The 16070-nt window shown below is 44.1% G+C and overlaps 1 protein-coding gene across 1 annotated transcript in view; it reads left to right on the forward strand.

Annotated features, from left to right (window-relative positions):
• Positions 1 to 4003: 4003 nt before the first annotated feature.
• Positions 4004 to 16070, forward strand: part of SH3BGRL2 (SH3 domain binding glutamate rich protein like 2) — a 93306-nt gene continuing 81239 nt past the window's right edge. The window contains exon 1 of the mRNA XM_070796610.1: positions 4004 to 4138. Coding sequence (XP_070652711.1) covers positions 4004 to 4138 — 135 coding nt within the window. The remainder of the gene's footprint in view (positions 4139 to 16070) is intronic.

The following is a 16070-nucleotide window of genomic DNA, read 5'->3' on the forward strand; positions in this document are numbered from 1 at the left end:
TCAAAAGCCAAACACACAGGAGACAAGGTTTGAGGGAGAGGCAGAGCCCTGGAGGACATCAGAGGGAGGTAATTAGGCTTCCCAGGTGGCACTCGTGGTAAAGAACCCACCTGCCAATGCAGGAGGCATAAGAGACACGGGTTTGATCCCTGAGTTGGAAAGATCCCCTGGAGGAGGACATGGCCACCCCCTCCAGTATTCTTGCCTGGAGAATCCCATGGACAGAGGAGCCTGGTGGGTTACAGTCTATAGAGTTGCAAAGAGTCAGACATGATTGAAGTGACTTACCAAACATGCGGGTGGTGAGTTGGAACTCTCCTAATCGGACTAATGCCCTTTTAAGAACAGGAAGAGAGACCATAGACAGGACCAGTGCTCCCATAAAAGAGTCGCCCCCATCCCCATCCCAGAGCTCCCTAGCCCCTTCCACCACGTGTGGACACAGTGGGACGTCTGTGACCCAGAAGAGGGTCCTCACCTGACCTTGCTGGCACCTGATCTCAGACTAACAGCCTCTAGCACTGTGATAAAGAAATTTCTGTTGTTTATAAGCTACCCAGACTATGGGAATTTGTTACAGCAGTACAAACAGACTAAGTGACTTTCTATTTTCAAACCATCCTGAATTTTAATTTTGAGAGTCCTATGATTTTCACTTACCAGAAGTAATAATAAATGGGATTCTACCCTATCTTTTGTATTTTACTGAAAAAAAAAGTCACATTCACCTGGAGCCAGTGCTCCAGCACTTTACTGCTTTTTGTTTTTGCCTTTTAAAAGACATACAAGGTCTAGCAGTTTATTTAACCTGGACGGAGGAGCCTGGTAGACTGCAGTCCATGGGGTTGCTAAGAGTCGGACACGACTGAGCGACTTCACTTTCACTTTTCCCTTTCATGCATTGGAGAAGGAAATGGCAACCCACTCCAGTGTTCTTGCCTGGATAATTCCAGGGACAGCGGAGCCTGGTGGGCTGCCGTCTATGGGGTCGCACAGAGTCAGAAAGGACTGAAGCGACTTAGCAGCAGCAGCAGCAACCCTCCAGGGGTCTTCATATATGTCTGTATGAACCCTATATGTGTCTTGATCTGCAATACTGAGAAGACACTGATTGAACTGACAAAGAACCATGTACAAAGTGAGGTGCTGATCTCCCATCTCTGGCCATTTCACACCTGGTCCCCATGGCTTTGCCACCATAAATTAGTTTCTTTACCCATGTTTAGTCAATGCTGAGTGAACGCTGGGTACTTGGCAAATAAAGTGTGATAAAAAACTCCTTCCTGATAATCATGTCCTTGAACACGTGTCAAGTGTTTCATGGTTCACCAGGCAGGTCCAGATATTCAAGGGGTTTGATACTTTTAGCAATTCTATGAAGTAGGTATTGCTATGTGCTTCTGGCATAGGGAAGAACAAACCTGACTCCATAACAGAGTTTTTTACTCTAACCTTTGTGCTCTGTTGCCTGTGCTTAGTCTTGCTGACTCTGTACCTTTCCTAAAAGAATGTTACCTATAGCCTGAAACATACAGGATAGCCTATTCTCAAGGCGCTAACCTTTAAGAAGATAACATTTTTCCAGTCACATAGAGATACAAAGTTACAGAATAGAGAAAAACATTTCTTTTGTTGGAAATATACAGAAACACTCTGAACTGACCTGCATGGACAGCTGCAACAACAAAGGAGGTGGACATCAACAAACCATGCCCTTCCCTCACCTTGCCTTCAAAAGTGCTGTGCTGAAACCCTTTGGAAAGTTCGAGATTCAGGAGGCATGAGTCACCCATCTCCTTTCATGGACCTGTAACAAACCTTCCTCTGCTCCAGACTCTGACATTTCAGTTTGTTTGGCCTCACTGTATATACAGACTGGGTTTGGTGACACTTCTTACAGAAAAAGAAATGCAGGACTTTCCTGGTAGTCCAGTGGTTAAGAATCCATCTTCCAATGCATGGGATGTGAGTACAATCCTTGGTCCGGGAACTAAGATCCTACATGCCACGGAGCAACTAAGCCCATGTCTCTCACCTGGAGGAGGTCCACACGCTGCAACGAAGACCCAGTGCAGACAAAAGAAAAACCAAAGCAGAGAGCTAGAGCAAGAGGGCATGGTGAAGGGCCCAGATCATTGCCTGTCATCTTGCAGAAGTTCCATAAAAGTCTGGGTTGTTTCCACAGTGATGCAGAGCTTGTTTCAGGGCCCATCTTCATACTCCATGAGTTCTGAATTCTACCTTGATGACAGAGGCACTTCTTTTAACCAGAAATTGGAAATGGAAATGTTGTGTTCCTCATTTTGCTTCACAATAAATATTACATAAATGTGTCTGGTTCTTCAAACTCTCTCAAGAAGGCTCTTGATAGAAAACACTAAGATAAAAGGATATTTGTAGTCAGTAGCCCCGGGCTTCCTTCTCAGACTCATTTCTTGCTCTTTGTCCTATCTTCCTCCTTCCTTGTTCTCTTGTGCTACTGCTACTGCTACTGCTAAGTCACTTCAGTCGTGTCCAACTCTGTGCCACCCCATAGACGGCAGCCCACCAGGCTCCCTCGTCCCTGGGATTCTCCAGGCAAGAACACTGGAGTGGGTTGCCATTTCCTTCTCCAATGCATGAAAGTGAAAAGTGAAAGTGAAGTCGCTCAGTCATGTCTGACTCTTCACGACCCCATGGACTGCAGCCCACCAGGCTCCTCCATCCATGGCATTTTCCAGGCGAGAGTACTGGAGTGGGGTGCCATCGCCTTCTCCGTCTCTTGTGCTACTTGGCTTCTTTTCTTGCCCGAGGAACAGGTTGTTGCTGGTGGGGACAGTGGAATCACACTGCCTGGTTCAAGGCTTTGCTGCTTACCAGCTGCATGACCTCAGAAAGTTCCTCAACCTCAGACTTGTCACTTTTATAACATGGAGACGTGCAGTCATTCACTTTGTAACCTGACTGCAATGAAACAGGCCCACGTAAAGAACCTAGCATAGCACCTGGCCGTTAGAAAGTGTGCTTATGTGTCAGGTGCTGTGGTCTCTCAGGAAAGCCCTTTCATCAGCTCATCTGGACTAAAGTGTATCAGACTTTCTGTTGTTGTTGTAGGCTTCTGTCCATTTTTGTTTAATGATATGATCCTGAAGAAAAGCTATGACCAACCTAGACAGCATACTAAAAAGCAGAGACATTATTTTGCCAACAAAGGTCCATCTAGTCAAAGCTATGGTTTTTCCAGTGGTCATGTATGGATGTGAGAGTTGGACTATAAAGAAAGCTGAGCGCTGAAAAATTCATGCTTACGAACTGAGGTGTTGGAGAAGACTCCTGGGATTCCTTTGGACTGCAAGGAGATCCAACCAGTCCATCCTAAAGGAACTCAGTCCTGAATATTCATTGGAAGGACTGATGCTGAAGCTGAAGCTCCAATACTTTGGCCACCTGATGAGAAGAACTGACTCAGTTGTAAAGACCCTGATGCTGGGAAAGATGGAAGACAGGAGGAGAATGGATGACAGAGGATGAGATGGTTGGGTGGCATCACTGACATGATGGATATGAGTTTGAGTAAGCTCAAACTGGAAGCTGGTGATGGACAAGGAGGCCTGGCATGCTGAAGTCCATGGGAATGCAAGACTCGGACATGACTGAGCGACTGAACTGAACTGATGGTCCTCAAACATGGAGACTAAACCAGAACAGCCCCGGAAGCTAACCACCTTGCTGGGTTCTGAGTCAACAAGCCTGGATGGGGCCAGGATGCTGACCTCCAAGCAGGCCTGAGTGGACTGGTGTTCAGACACCACAAGTGTAACGGGAAGAGCAAAGGTTTTGGAGGCAGAGACCAGAGTGGGTTTCAAGTCATGTGACCTGGGACCTATCACTCAACACTTCACACCACATCCAAAAACTCGGCATAAAAACACCTCTGCCGGGCTTTCCTGATAGCTTAGTGGTAAAGAATCCACCTGCCAATTCAGGGGACGTGGGTTTGATCCCTGGTTCAGGCAGATCCCACATGCCGCAGAGCAACTCAGCACCAGGGCCACAGCTGCTGAGCCTGTGCTCTAGCGCCCTCAAACCACAACTACTGAGCCCACATGGCCTAGAGCCCGTCCTTCCCAACAAGAGGGGCTACCACGACGAGGAGCCTGTGCGCCCGCCGAGATCTGAGAGTAGCCTCTACTTGCCACAACTAGAGGAAAGCCTGGGCAACAACAAGATACGGCACAGCCAAAAAAATAAAAAATAAATACGTAAAAGTTTTCAAAAATTAAGAAAATATGTCTGTCATGGGGTTACCATGCGGAAAAAACCAGTAGAAAGTGTATAAAGCCCCTAGCACAGTGGGATCTCAGTGCCGGAAGGTGGTGTATACAGAAGGAACCTCAGAGAAGTTCTAATTAAGCCTCTTTATATTAGGAAAGAAAAAACAGATTTATGCAGTTAATAGATGCTCAGAAGATACAGAAGGGAGACCAGACCTTGAACGTCAGTGCTGGGATCTGAATTTGTCTTTCCTGTGAGAGTCAAACTCAAGACCTTAACAAGACTCCAGGCTCTGCGGAGCTCACACTCACGTGTCATGTTATGAGTTCCGTAACCCTCTCGGGAGGGATCTCTAGGAGGAGGAGTGGTGACCACACAGCACTAGATTGGTAATGGTGGAATTTTATGCACCACGGAGCGAACCAGTGAACCAGTGAAGTTGCTCAGTCGTGTCCGACTCTTTGCAACCCCATGGACTAGAGCCTACCAGGCTCCTCCATCCATGGAATTTTCCAGGCAAGAATACCGGAGTGGGTTGCCATTTCCTTTGAAGTCTTACTTAAATGTAGCATGATATGGGAGAAGGAAGTATGAACCCCTCCTCCCGTTTCTCCTCCTCTTCCTGCCCTTCTCCTGCCTTTCATCCTTTGGCAGATACTCTGTGTTCAACGCAGAACTGTGGCCTAAGGGGAAGCAGAGGGCTTCCTCCTTACCCCTCAGGGTGACATTCTGAGCTAGATACGATGTTACCCTAGCAATCTGGTGCCTGCCGTCCCATTGTCACCAGCAGTTTCTTGAACTGAAGAATCAGAGGATAACTGCCTTGTCATCCAGCACAACCGGAAGCTGCTGACCTTTGTCATGAGCACCTCTTCCTTAAAAAATGAAATTCTTCTTCTCATTTCCACCCTCAAAGTTGCATAGGAAGGTTGGAAATACATGTTTCGAATTTCAAAGTGGAAAGGGATGTAAAGAATCATGTTTGCAATCTTTTTTGACCGTAACACATAGTAAGAAACACATTTACACGTGACTCAGGACACACACACACACATACGCATTCTATTTCATATTTTAACATCTCGTTGACCTATTAAATTGGTGTCTTGACCCGTTAATGGGTGACGATGTGAAGTTTTAAAAATACTGCGGTAGAGATCACAGTTCAACTTCTCCATGTTGTGTGGAGAAAAAAAAATCAAAGGCCCAGAAAAATGAAGTGACTCGTCCTAGGTCAAAGAGCCAATAGATACAGAGAATAACAAGTTCTGAGGCAAAGATGGCTGAAATAGGATGTAGGGGAGACTGGCGAGATAAAGGAGTAGGTAGAGGTCAGTAAGCCAGTGAGTCAGCATGAAGCTTTGTGTGTGCTCACAAATACGTCCTCACACATACAAACTCCACAAGCTATGGGGGCTTGGGCAGGATTCTGAACAGGCAGCCTGCCAACCAGGGCCATGCTTTTAAACTTCTGGTGGCCCGGGCACTCAGGATGTATTGGGGGTGAGGCAATCCTTCTCCTTATGCCATACCTTCTCTTGTCCTTTGCAAAAGCATCTTTCCAACCCTTGGGCACATTCCCATCTGCTGCAAGGATCTCAACCCTGGGATTCCTGTCTTCACTTCCTGATACCAGCCCTGGTGATTTCAAAACACACCCAGATGCCTCTAACATCAGGATTCATAGTTCTATGCTTCCTTGACTCTGATGACGCCATTCTACCTTCATCATTTGAAACAAGACTTCACCTTAAACCATACTGTCCCTGGACACTGTTCTCAGATCTTACCCTATGGAACTGCCCAGATTCATCTCCATCCACCCACCTTCAATTCCAGCAAGTATGTATTTAATGCTACTAATGTTCCACAAAATTCATGAAGGGTGGAAAATACCAAGGCACATAATACACAATCCTGTGCTCAGGAAGACCCTAATCTGGGGATAGAAAGACAGACTTACAATCCAGGGTGGGTATACTCCATGCTGCTGGTGGTGGCAATAATGGTAGTAGTTAACAATCACAACTAACACTTGTTTGGTGCTGCTTATGACCAGGCATTATTCTAAGTGCTATGGGGATACAAACTCAGTTGTCTTAAATAAGTAAAGGTAATTTGGCTGGCAGGTGTCAGAGCCAGGATTCACAGTCAGATAGTCTAGTTCTAGAAGCCTTGCTAAAAACCATCAATGATGAAGAGAGACACATGCTGCTGTGGGAGTCTACTGGGAGGACCTCATGGAGCATATCCCAGAGAAGGCGACCCCTGACATGAGTCTTGAAAGGTGATTAGATTTAGCCAGTTGGAGGTTGTGGATTGGAAGGAGGCGATCCATGTAGAAAAAGTAATGAATTGGAGGTGAAAAATGATGGACAACATTATGGGTAAAGCAATCAGTTTAGCTTGGCTGGAATGTAGGATGCATGTGTGGGGACGGCAAGAGATAAGGTAGGTGAGATACAAGTTTCATTTCTTTCTGTTCCCTGGCACACAATGTTTGGGGCTCCAAAATGTTGGAAGATGGTATGGCCTCTTTGAAATCTTTCTTTCTGCCTGAGGCCCAGAGGTTTTCCTTCTCAAACTGTTTGTCTATGCTTGTTCCTACAGCATCTGCATTGGGCCTCACACCGTCTCGGCATCTGCCTTGTCTTGCCCTCTGCGGGCTCTTAAGCAACAGAGCTCTGCATGTAGTAGATACTTACTTCCTCATCCAGCTAGTTCCAGGAAGGATTCAGGGGAGCTTTCAAGCACCTATTTGACACACACAAAAACGCCTCTGATTCAAACTGAGACAAAGCCTGACTCAGGTCTGGTGATGGAGACGAAGTATGGGTTTCTTGGAGGTCAGTGGTCACAGGAGAGGGAAAGGGGGTTTTAGGAAGGGCTAGGCTATAATCCGTGACAGATAGCAGGCCAGTCCATGGAGCAGAACAGGCTAAAGTCACTTCCTGATGTGGTGGAACTCTAGGAGCAGAAACAGAAAGAGCCACAGAAGTGACCCAAGATGACCTGGAAGTTTATTCCTCCCTTGGTTTCAGTCCAAGAAAGCCACTCCTGGTCCCCTCTCAGGGCTCAGCCTAAAGACTGCCTGGACAGGGACTGGCAGGGGCAGTAACATCACAAGGGGACGGTGGGCTCAGCACCAGTGCTCAGACATTCTTGGGTTGGCTGGGCGCAGCCTCTGCTTGGGAGGCCATGAGGCCCACGGATGCCATAGGTTTAGGAGCCTCACAGTGGGGATCACATGCTCCTGGCGTGAGAGAGAGGGGATCAAGCATAGCTGCAGTTTCAGACAACAAGCCAACAGGAGTGGACCAATTAAGTGATGAGTTGACTCCCGGATTATACTGCCTGACTGATGTAGTTAGAAAAAAACAGCAGTTAAGAGTCCAGTCAAATGGACCTTATCACCACAGTGACCTCCATGAGGCTACTTCGGGGCAGGATAACTGTGCATCTGGTGTAGTTTATTGGTGAATAAAAGTACCGGCTTTGGAGTGGGGCCCGGATGCAAATGAGGCTCTGCAGCTTATGAGACAAAGCACTTAACCTGTCTGAGACTCCATGTCCTCGTCTGTAAAAGGAGAAGAACATCTCTCTTAAAGAGTTGCCACGAGGATTAAGTGTGAGCATACTTATAAAATGTCAAGTGCAGTAACTGATACTTATTAAAAATTCCATGCTGCTAAGTCACTTTAGTCGTGTCTGACTCTGTGAGACCCCATAGACAGCAGCCCAACAGGCTCCTCTGTCCCTGGGATTCTCCAAGCAAGAATACTGGAGTGGGTTGCCATTTCCTTCTCCAGTGCATAAGTTTTGGTTATTATTATTTTTTTTTTGGAGTATAATTGCCTTAAACGTTGTGTTAATTTCTGCTGTACAACAAAGTGAATCAGTCATATGCACACATCTGTCCCCTCCCTCTTGAGCCTCATCCACCCTTCTAGGTCATCACAGAGCACCGAGCTGAGCTCCCTGTGCTATACAGCAGCTTCCCATTAGCTATCTGTTTTATACATGATAGTGTATATATGTCAATCCTAATCTCCTGATTTGTCCCACCTTGCCCCTCACCCACTGTGTCCACATGCCCATTCTCTATGTCTGTGTCTCTATTCCTGCCCTGCAAAGAGCTTCATCTGCACCATTTTTCCAGATTCCACATATATGCATTAACATACGATGTTTGTTTTTCTCTTTCTGATTTACTTCCCTCTGTACAACAGCCTCTAGGTCCATCCACATCTCGACAAATGACCGTATTTCACTCACTGCAGCACTATTTACAATAGCCAGAGCATTGAAACAAGCTAAATTTTCAATGACAACTGGCTGGATAAAGAAAATGTGGTACGTATTAATATAAACAATGGAATATTACTTGGCCACTAAAAGGAACAGAATGGTTATTTTTACTTCAAGACTCATTGTCTTTAAAAAAAAAAACGTCTGGGTTGGGTGATTGTAATCAGGTGGCAGGTAACTTAACTTTGTCAGCAAAAAGTTTGTTGTTTTGTTCTTGTCTTGGGTGGCAGGACAATTTTGCTTCAATGATAATAGCCTTTCTGTTATGTGGATTTAACTGGGGATGCTTCCAAACATGGTAGTTATCTTGCTAAATAAGAGACAGGAGGGTTCCATTCACATTTCTTCAAAGTGCATACTTACCGGGATGTGCATTTGCAAAGCATTTCTTGAGAATGACATGAAAGTAAATATCATAAGATATCATAAGTCAATACCATGAGCATTTTGAAAAGTCTGGCATGCTTTGGCATTATAAATTTTTTATAAATTTAAAAATAGATATGTCAATGCTATTTCTGACTGTACACATATGTACATTTTTTTACAATAAATAGAAAACTGAATGCTCTCTGCTCTGTGTTCTACTCTTTAGAAGAATTATGAATGACTGAAGGGAAAGAGTAGCGTTTTAAAAAACATACCCAAAAATCAATCATGAAGAGTCAAGATAATTTTTTTCAAAAGCCATTGTCTCCTCCTGTCTATGAGTTGAGGCACACAACAAATTGTCCTCATCAAAGGGTTTCTGATTTATACTTTTATTCATATTTTATATTTCTTTGTATAAAATCTGTTTAAAGCCACCCTTGATTTCATCACAGTTTTATTTTATAAGAAAGTGGGCTGGAGCCACCTTGTTTGGCCAGGTTTGTGGGCAGGAGGCCCTAAGGGCTGTTCAAGACAGTTCCTCAACACAGATGGGGGCACACACAGCCAAAGCAAAACACAGAAGCCCACCCGTACCGTGACCCTGCACCTGGCTTTGTTTGTAAGAGCCCAAAGAGATGGGTGCTGAAGGGGCTGACTGTAGGAAAGGCCAAGGGAAGGAGAAACAGAGAGGGTGCTGAGGAGTTGGGGGCAGGAGTAATAAGAACCAGCGCTTCCTGGGATTCTTGGCTCCGTGGCAGTTCTGCCTGAGGCTCTGTGCATATTTTTCTCACTTCATCCTCTAATGACTGTGAGATGAGATGATTATCCTGTTAGGAGGATGTGGGAGGCAGATAAATCTCAAGGACATCAAGTGATCCCTGCCTGAGATCACACAGGGGCTTTACATCATGTCTTCCTGATTCCAGGGCTCATTCTCTCACTGGAAGAACAACAAAGCCTCAGGGAGGCTGGTCCTAAAGGAGCACCGATCTCTGAGCTCAGGGACTCCTGGTAGTCACATTAAGGGGTTGGACAGGTGATCTCCATAGTCCTTTCCACCTCTCACATGCTGCCCCTGTCACTTTGGGAAGCTCTGCTCAGTGATCCAGGGAAGCAAAGAGAAAATGCACGGAGTATCTATTTATTAAGTGCCAGATATTGTCTCTCTGTTTAATTTGTATATAAATTATGAAAACTATCAAAATCTTGGGACTTCCTTGGTGGTCCTATAGTTAAAAATCTGCCTTGCAATGCAGGGGACAGGCGTTCGAGCCTTGGTCAGGGAACTAAGATCACACATGCTGCAGGGCAATAAAGCTCACAAGCCACAACCACTGAGCCTGAGCACTCCGGAGCCCATGCTCCATAGTGAGTCCGTGGACTGCAGAGAAGATCTCATATACTGCGACTAAGGCCCTATGCAGTCAAATAGAAAAATAAATATTTAAAAAATATCAAAACCTTGATTCAGCAGTTATTAAAATTTTGCCACTTTTGGTTCTTCCATACCTATCTATCTACCGTCTGTTGAAGGAAAGTTACTTGGCTCAAAAAGCCTGGAGTTAAAACTCCCCTCCAGGTCCTCCCTACCATTCTATGCAAAACAAAGAACTCTCTCACCCAAAGGTGGGAAAAAAAAAGGACATTAGGGTGATTACTTTCAGCTCCCAGCCGGTCCAGCCTCTGGCCGATCTCCAGAATTCCTTGCCCCAGCCTTTTGCTGCTGGGCTGCTGTCTATGGGATCACACAGATGGGACAGGACTGAAGTGACTTAGCAGCAGCGCCCCAGCCTTTTAAGAGATAACTAATCCGAAACAATCTTGGAGAAGAACAGGCCCCCTTAAGACATTAGCTTTCCACATATATGCCTATATATACTTACTCTTTTCTTGGGTTAGTGCAGCAGCTCACTAATCTGACTGCTGCCCCTTCTCGCCTCATGAGAGGTGATCTGTTCCCGTAAATTGCCAATCTTGTTCTTTTTCCGAACCTCGCCTCCTCTAACTCCCTTACACTACATCTATAATCTATCATCTATAAGAATTTTTGAAACAAAGTAACAGGTGAACATCTCAAGATTTTGCCCCTAAATATTTCATTCTGTATCTCCTTAAGAATAGGGATATTTTCTTACGTAAGCATAAAGCACCGTTATCACACCTCAGAAAATTAACAATAGTTTCCTATTTATACCCAAGTTTAACAGACAGTCCAGATTAAAATTTCCTTGTGCCCAACTGCATTTGTAGATTTTACTTGCGTTTTTGAACCAATATTCAATCAAGCTCGACTCACAGTATTTGGCTAAACAAGGTAAACAAGAACAGCTCCTCAAACTCTGCGGTTTGTTTTGTTTTATGATGTTGACTTTTAGAAGAGCACAGGTCAAAGTTTGGTAGAATAACCCCTATTCTGGATTTCTCTGATTGTTTCCTTGTGGTGTTACTTAACTTTTCCTTCTGATTTTTCCTATAAACTGGAGGTTAGGTCTAAAGACTGGATTGGGATTATGTTAAACACGTTAGATGGGGATACTTCAAAGGTGATTGTACTTCACATCACCTCAGTCAGGAGATAAAATGCTGGGATGTTAAATGAAGTTAAATATGACCACTTGGTCTTTCCATTGTAAAGGTGGGATTCTCTTGAAAATCTCTATGGCAGAGTGTGGATTATCCATTCTGTACTTGATGTAAACGCACCCTTTGTTATTGTATATATTGTTTAACTGATGGTTACAAAATGGTGATTTTCTAAATTTTCATTTCTTCTTCCTTTATTTGCAGGCATATCTTTGTAAAAGGGAAAAAAGAGCTTTTCCTTACCTACTGGGAATGAATTACAGTTTCTTTTTAAAAGGCAGGGTAAATGCCCCCTTTTCTTTGCTAACTTTCAGAATAAGAAGTAGCCATAGTTACTTTCAATGCTGGTAAATTGGGTTTTTTTCTGTCTCTCTTTAACAGTGATATGGACTTGTGGCTTTTTATTGATTCAGTTTTTATAGTCAATTGCAATCATTTTTGGTTCAAACTGCCCCAAATTTGGCCAGAGGGAGCTCCTTCAATTAAGCTGGATCCTGTGTCCTTTGAGATGTCCCCATGATTCTTTGAGCACTTCCTTGCTTTTTAGCACAAGAAAATGTGCTTGCATTTTCCACATCCCAGGTCTAGAATAAGGAGCCTTGAGATCTTTTATTAGAGAATAGTATCTAAAATCCCAAATCTCTGAACTCAGAGAGTTCATTGTCATTGGAGTGTTATTGCCTGTAAGCTCTCTTCGTGGTTAAAGCTAAGACATGTATTTAAATCATGAGTTCAACTTTCAAAATTTTATATCATACCTCCTCCCTCATATCAGTTTCTGTGTGTGTGTATGCAGTTTCTAATGACATTAAAATATTTACCAATTTCCTTTAGTTTATAAAAGATATATAGAATGGCAGAAGTTTAGATTTTTTTAAGAGCGTATTTCTTTTTGTCCTTAGAATATACTCAATTAAAGATGAATAGTAAGGGTTTCCCTAGCGGTCCAGTGGTTAAGAATCCACCTGGCAAAGCAGGGGACACGGGTTCAATCCCTGGTCCAGTAAGATTCCACATTCCAAGAGCCACAACTACTGAGCTCACGTGCAGCAACTACTGAAGCCCACTCACCCTATAGCCTGGGCTCCAAACCAAGAGAAGCCACCACAATGAGAAGGCTGTGTCCTCAAGAAGAGCAGTCCCTGCTCGCTGAAACTAGAGAAAGCTTGCCCGCAACAATGAAGACCAGCATAGCAAAAAAAGAAAAAAGATGAACAGTAGGAGTATTGTATTCCAAAATCACTTGAAAGAACTATTTTCTATATTTACTATGTTATCCATATGTAACTGGGAAGGGTTAATTATGACTCCATGACAGATCTGTTCCTCTTGCTTTACTTTTGCTGCTTTTGTTATTATAAGCAAATATAATGGCTTGCCTTAGGGAACCTTGCCCTCCTCTGCCTGTTAAACTAAAGTGCCTTTGTTCATAACCTTGTCCACCTGCAGACGGCAGGAAGAAAAAATTAACACATCCCCTTGCCTGACTGAGCGACTTCACTTTCACTTTTCACTTTCATGCACTGGAGAAGGAAATGGCACCCCACTCCAGTACTCTTGCCTGGAGAATCCCAGGGACGGGGGAGCCTGGTGGGCTGCCATCTATGGGGTCACAGAGAGTCGGACACGACTGAAGCGCCTTAGCAGCAACAGCAGCAGCTGCCTGAACTTGCCATTCTAGGAGTTGTTTGCAACAATTAAATGGTCTTTTTACCTTATTTCCTTACCTTCCTCCATCTCTGATTCATAAAAGAACCTGGCATCCATGCCCCAACATGATGGTTATTTTGAGACATTAGTCCGCCATCTTCTCAGTCAGCCAGCTTTGTAAACAAAGTTGTATTCCTTGCCTCAACACCTGTCTCCTAGATTTATTGGCCTATTGTGCAGCGAGCAGAAGGAGCTTGGACTTGGTAAATAGTTAGAGTAACTTGTTTTGGTTTGATTTCAAATTTGGTTTGCTTTTGCTTTCTTTGTAAGTTTTAGTTTTGAACAGGTAAAACGCATTTGAGCCTTTCTGTGGCTCAAATTCAAAATTACATAAAAATATAGTTAAAGAAATCAACTTTTTTCATCCATATCCCCCTCCACCTGCCCCTCCTCTTCCTCCCTACCTCCAGGTAACTAACACTTTCATTTCTGTTGGTTTGATACTTTGTATGTGTATGTGTGATTTCCTCTCCCCTTTACACAAAGGAAAGCAATCTACATTTACTGCTCTGTGCCTTGTTTTCTTCCTAACAATATTAACAATGCATGCTGAGAATCCATCTAGTTCCTACATACCTTCCTCATTGCTTTTTTGTTACTGCGTCCTTTATTGTGGTCCTACACTTTTGTTGCTATTTGGTCTCAAGCAGTTTTGCTTTATTGTTACTTAGTGGCTCTTTTTGCCTTTGTTCATCTTCTTCTGGTCCTCAGAGGCATCTGAGGTCTTGACTCTGCTAAAGCTTTCCAGCCGGACAGAAGCAGGGAACACAAGTCCAGTCAATTCCCAGATTTATCCCATTAATTGCCTTTGGTGGAGATAAGGGTAATGCGGAACCTAACCTGGCTGTTTTCCCTCAGAAACTGGCCCAAGCACCCTGGGCTTTTTTCTGTTTCCATGGAGAGCTGGGGGTTAATGACCAAGGGGAGGGTGCTGATTTAATACAGCTTGGAATTAACTTCCATGGTTTCTTTTTTTTTTTTTTTCCCCCTTCCCTTTCCCTTCTCTGCTATGTACAAATTGGAATCATTTTCCTCTTGTGCTAACTTACAGGCAATTAAAAAAAGAAAGAAAACAGAACACAAGATTTTACTAACATTCAAAAGACACATCATTAGATTGAAGAAAGATTTTACTGCACACTGGAGTTTTCGTCTTCAAAATTCATGTCTTGGATTTCTCAGAATAACTTTAAATATTCAGTATGTGAGTTCTCTTAATGCAGACTTTTTTCTGTGCTCATCTTCAAAGCTTGTAACACACACATTCTCTTATTTTCTTTTTGCTGGGTAATTCTTTTGCAGGTATATTCTTTCAACATTCATTTCTTAAGTCATTTGTTTCATTTCTGCCCCACTCATTTAAAAAAAAAAAAGATGGAAAGACCATTTTGGTGAAATTAAAAGCTTTTTGCCTTTCCCTGCAATGATTTTCTTCTGACCTTTGAGTAATATGGCAAAAAGAAACTAATGCAATACAGCGTGCTTATCATCTAATCCACCCATGCTAGATGCATGACTGTCGCCTGGTTTGTGAATTACTCTAGCACACACAGAATAAATTAATCAAGCTCTGAAGAGATCACCTATTAGTCCTTGAAGGATAACTGTCTCATAGGAATCTGAAGCCCTGGCTGAGGGTCAACATCATTTTCAGCCTTGCAGTCAGGAGCAGGGGCAAAGCAATGATTACTTCCTGGCCTGAAAGGAAGAGAAGGGAGAAAAGGGTGTGAATGGGAAAAGATGGAAGAGTAGATGTGAGAGCAAGGAAGGAAGAAAGGAGGGAAGGGAGAAAAGAAGAGAAATGGGGGTTACTGCAGGCAAGAGCACAAAGCTCTAAATTATTGGGCTGGCTAAAAAGTTTGAGATTTTCTGAAACAATGTACCGAAAAACATAAACGAATTTCTGGGCCAACCTAACACGGCCAACTTTTTGGCCAACAGACATATTTCTGGTGGAAAGAATTCTCTGAGGGTTGGAAACCATGTTTTCCAGTTCGGTATCTTCTGCACATGGTGCTATCCAAAGAATCTGAGGAACTGGCTTGTACACAGAGCATTTGGGGAAATACAGCACCTCTTTTTTTTAGTAGCTAATATTTACGAGTGAGTTGGTGATGGACAGGGAGGCCTGGCGTGCTGCAATTGACGGGGTCGCAAAGAGTCGGACACGACTGAGCAACTGAACTGAACTGAACCACGTACTTATTCAAGCACTTAGCATGGGTTAGGACATTTAATCCTTACCTCAAGCCTAGGAATTAGGCTTTATAATTACTTCAATTTTACTACTGAGGAAACGGAGGCAAGGATGCTAATGAACTTACCCAAGGTCACACTGAGCAAATGATGGTCACTGCTGTCACGACCCCTCCCACCTCCACTGTCTTCTTTGCTAGCAGAACCCCAGTAGTTTAGGTTGACTATAGGCCCACACTCCACCCCAGTCCCTGGAGAAAAAGACCTACACCCACCTTGCCTCTGGCATGCTCCTTCCTGATACACACTTTCCCAGTCTCCCTTGTACTTCGCCATATGACCCAGTTCTGATCCAACAGGTTTAGACAGAAGTCCACTGGAGGGCTTCTGAGAAAGCTTTTCCTCTGTGATGTGCGTGCATGCTAAGTCACTTCAGTTGTGTCCGACTCCTTGTGACCCTATGGACTGTAGGCCACTAGGCTCCTCTGGACATGGGATTCTCCAGGCAAAAATACTGGAGTGGGTTGCATATCCTCCTCCAGGGGATCTTCCCAACCCAGGGGTTGAGCCCGCGACACTTAGGTCTCCTACTTTGGCAGGCAGGTTCTATACCCCTAGAGCCATCTGGGAAGCCCTCCTCTGTGATA

Source organism: Bos indicus, chromosome 9 (genome assembly GCF_029378745.1).
Source record: "Bos indicus isolate NIAB-ARS_2022 breed Sahiwal x Tharparkar chromosome 9, NIAB-ARS_B.indTharparkar_mat_pri_1.0, whole genome shotgun sequence".
Classification (NCBI taxonomy): Eukaryota; Metazoa; Chordata; class Mammalia; order Artiodactyla; family Bovidae; genus Bos; species Bos indicus.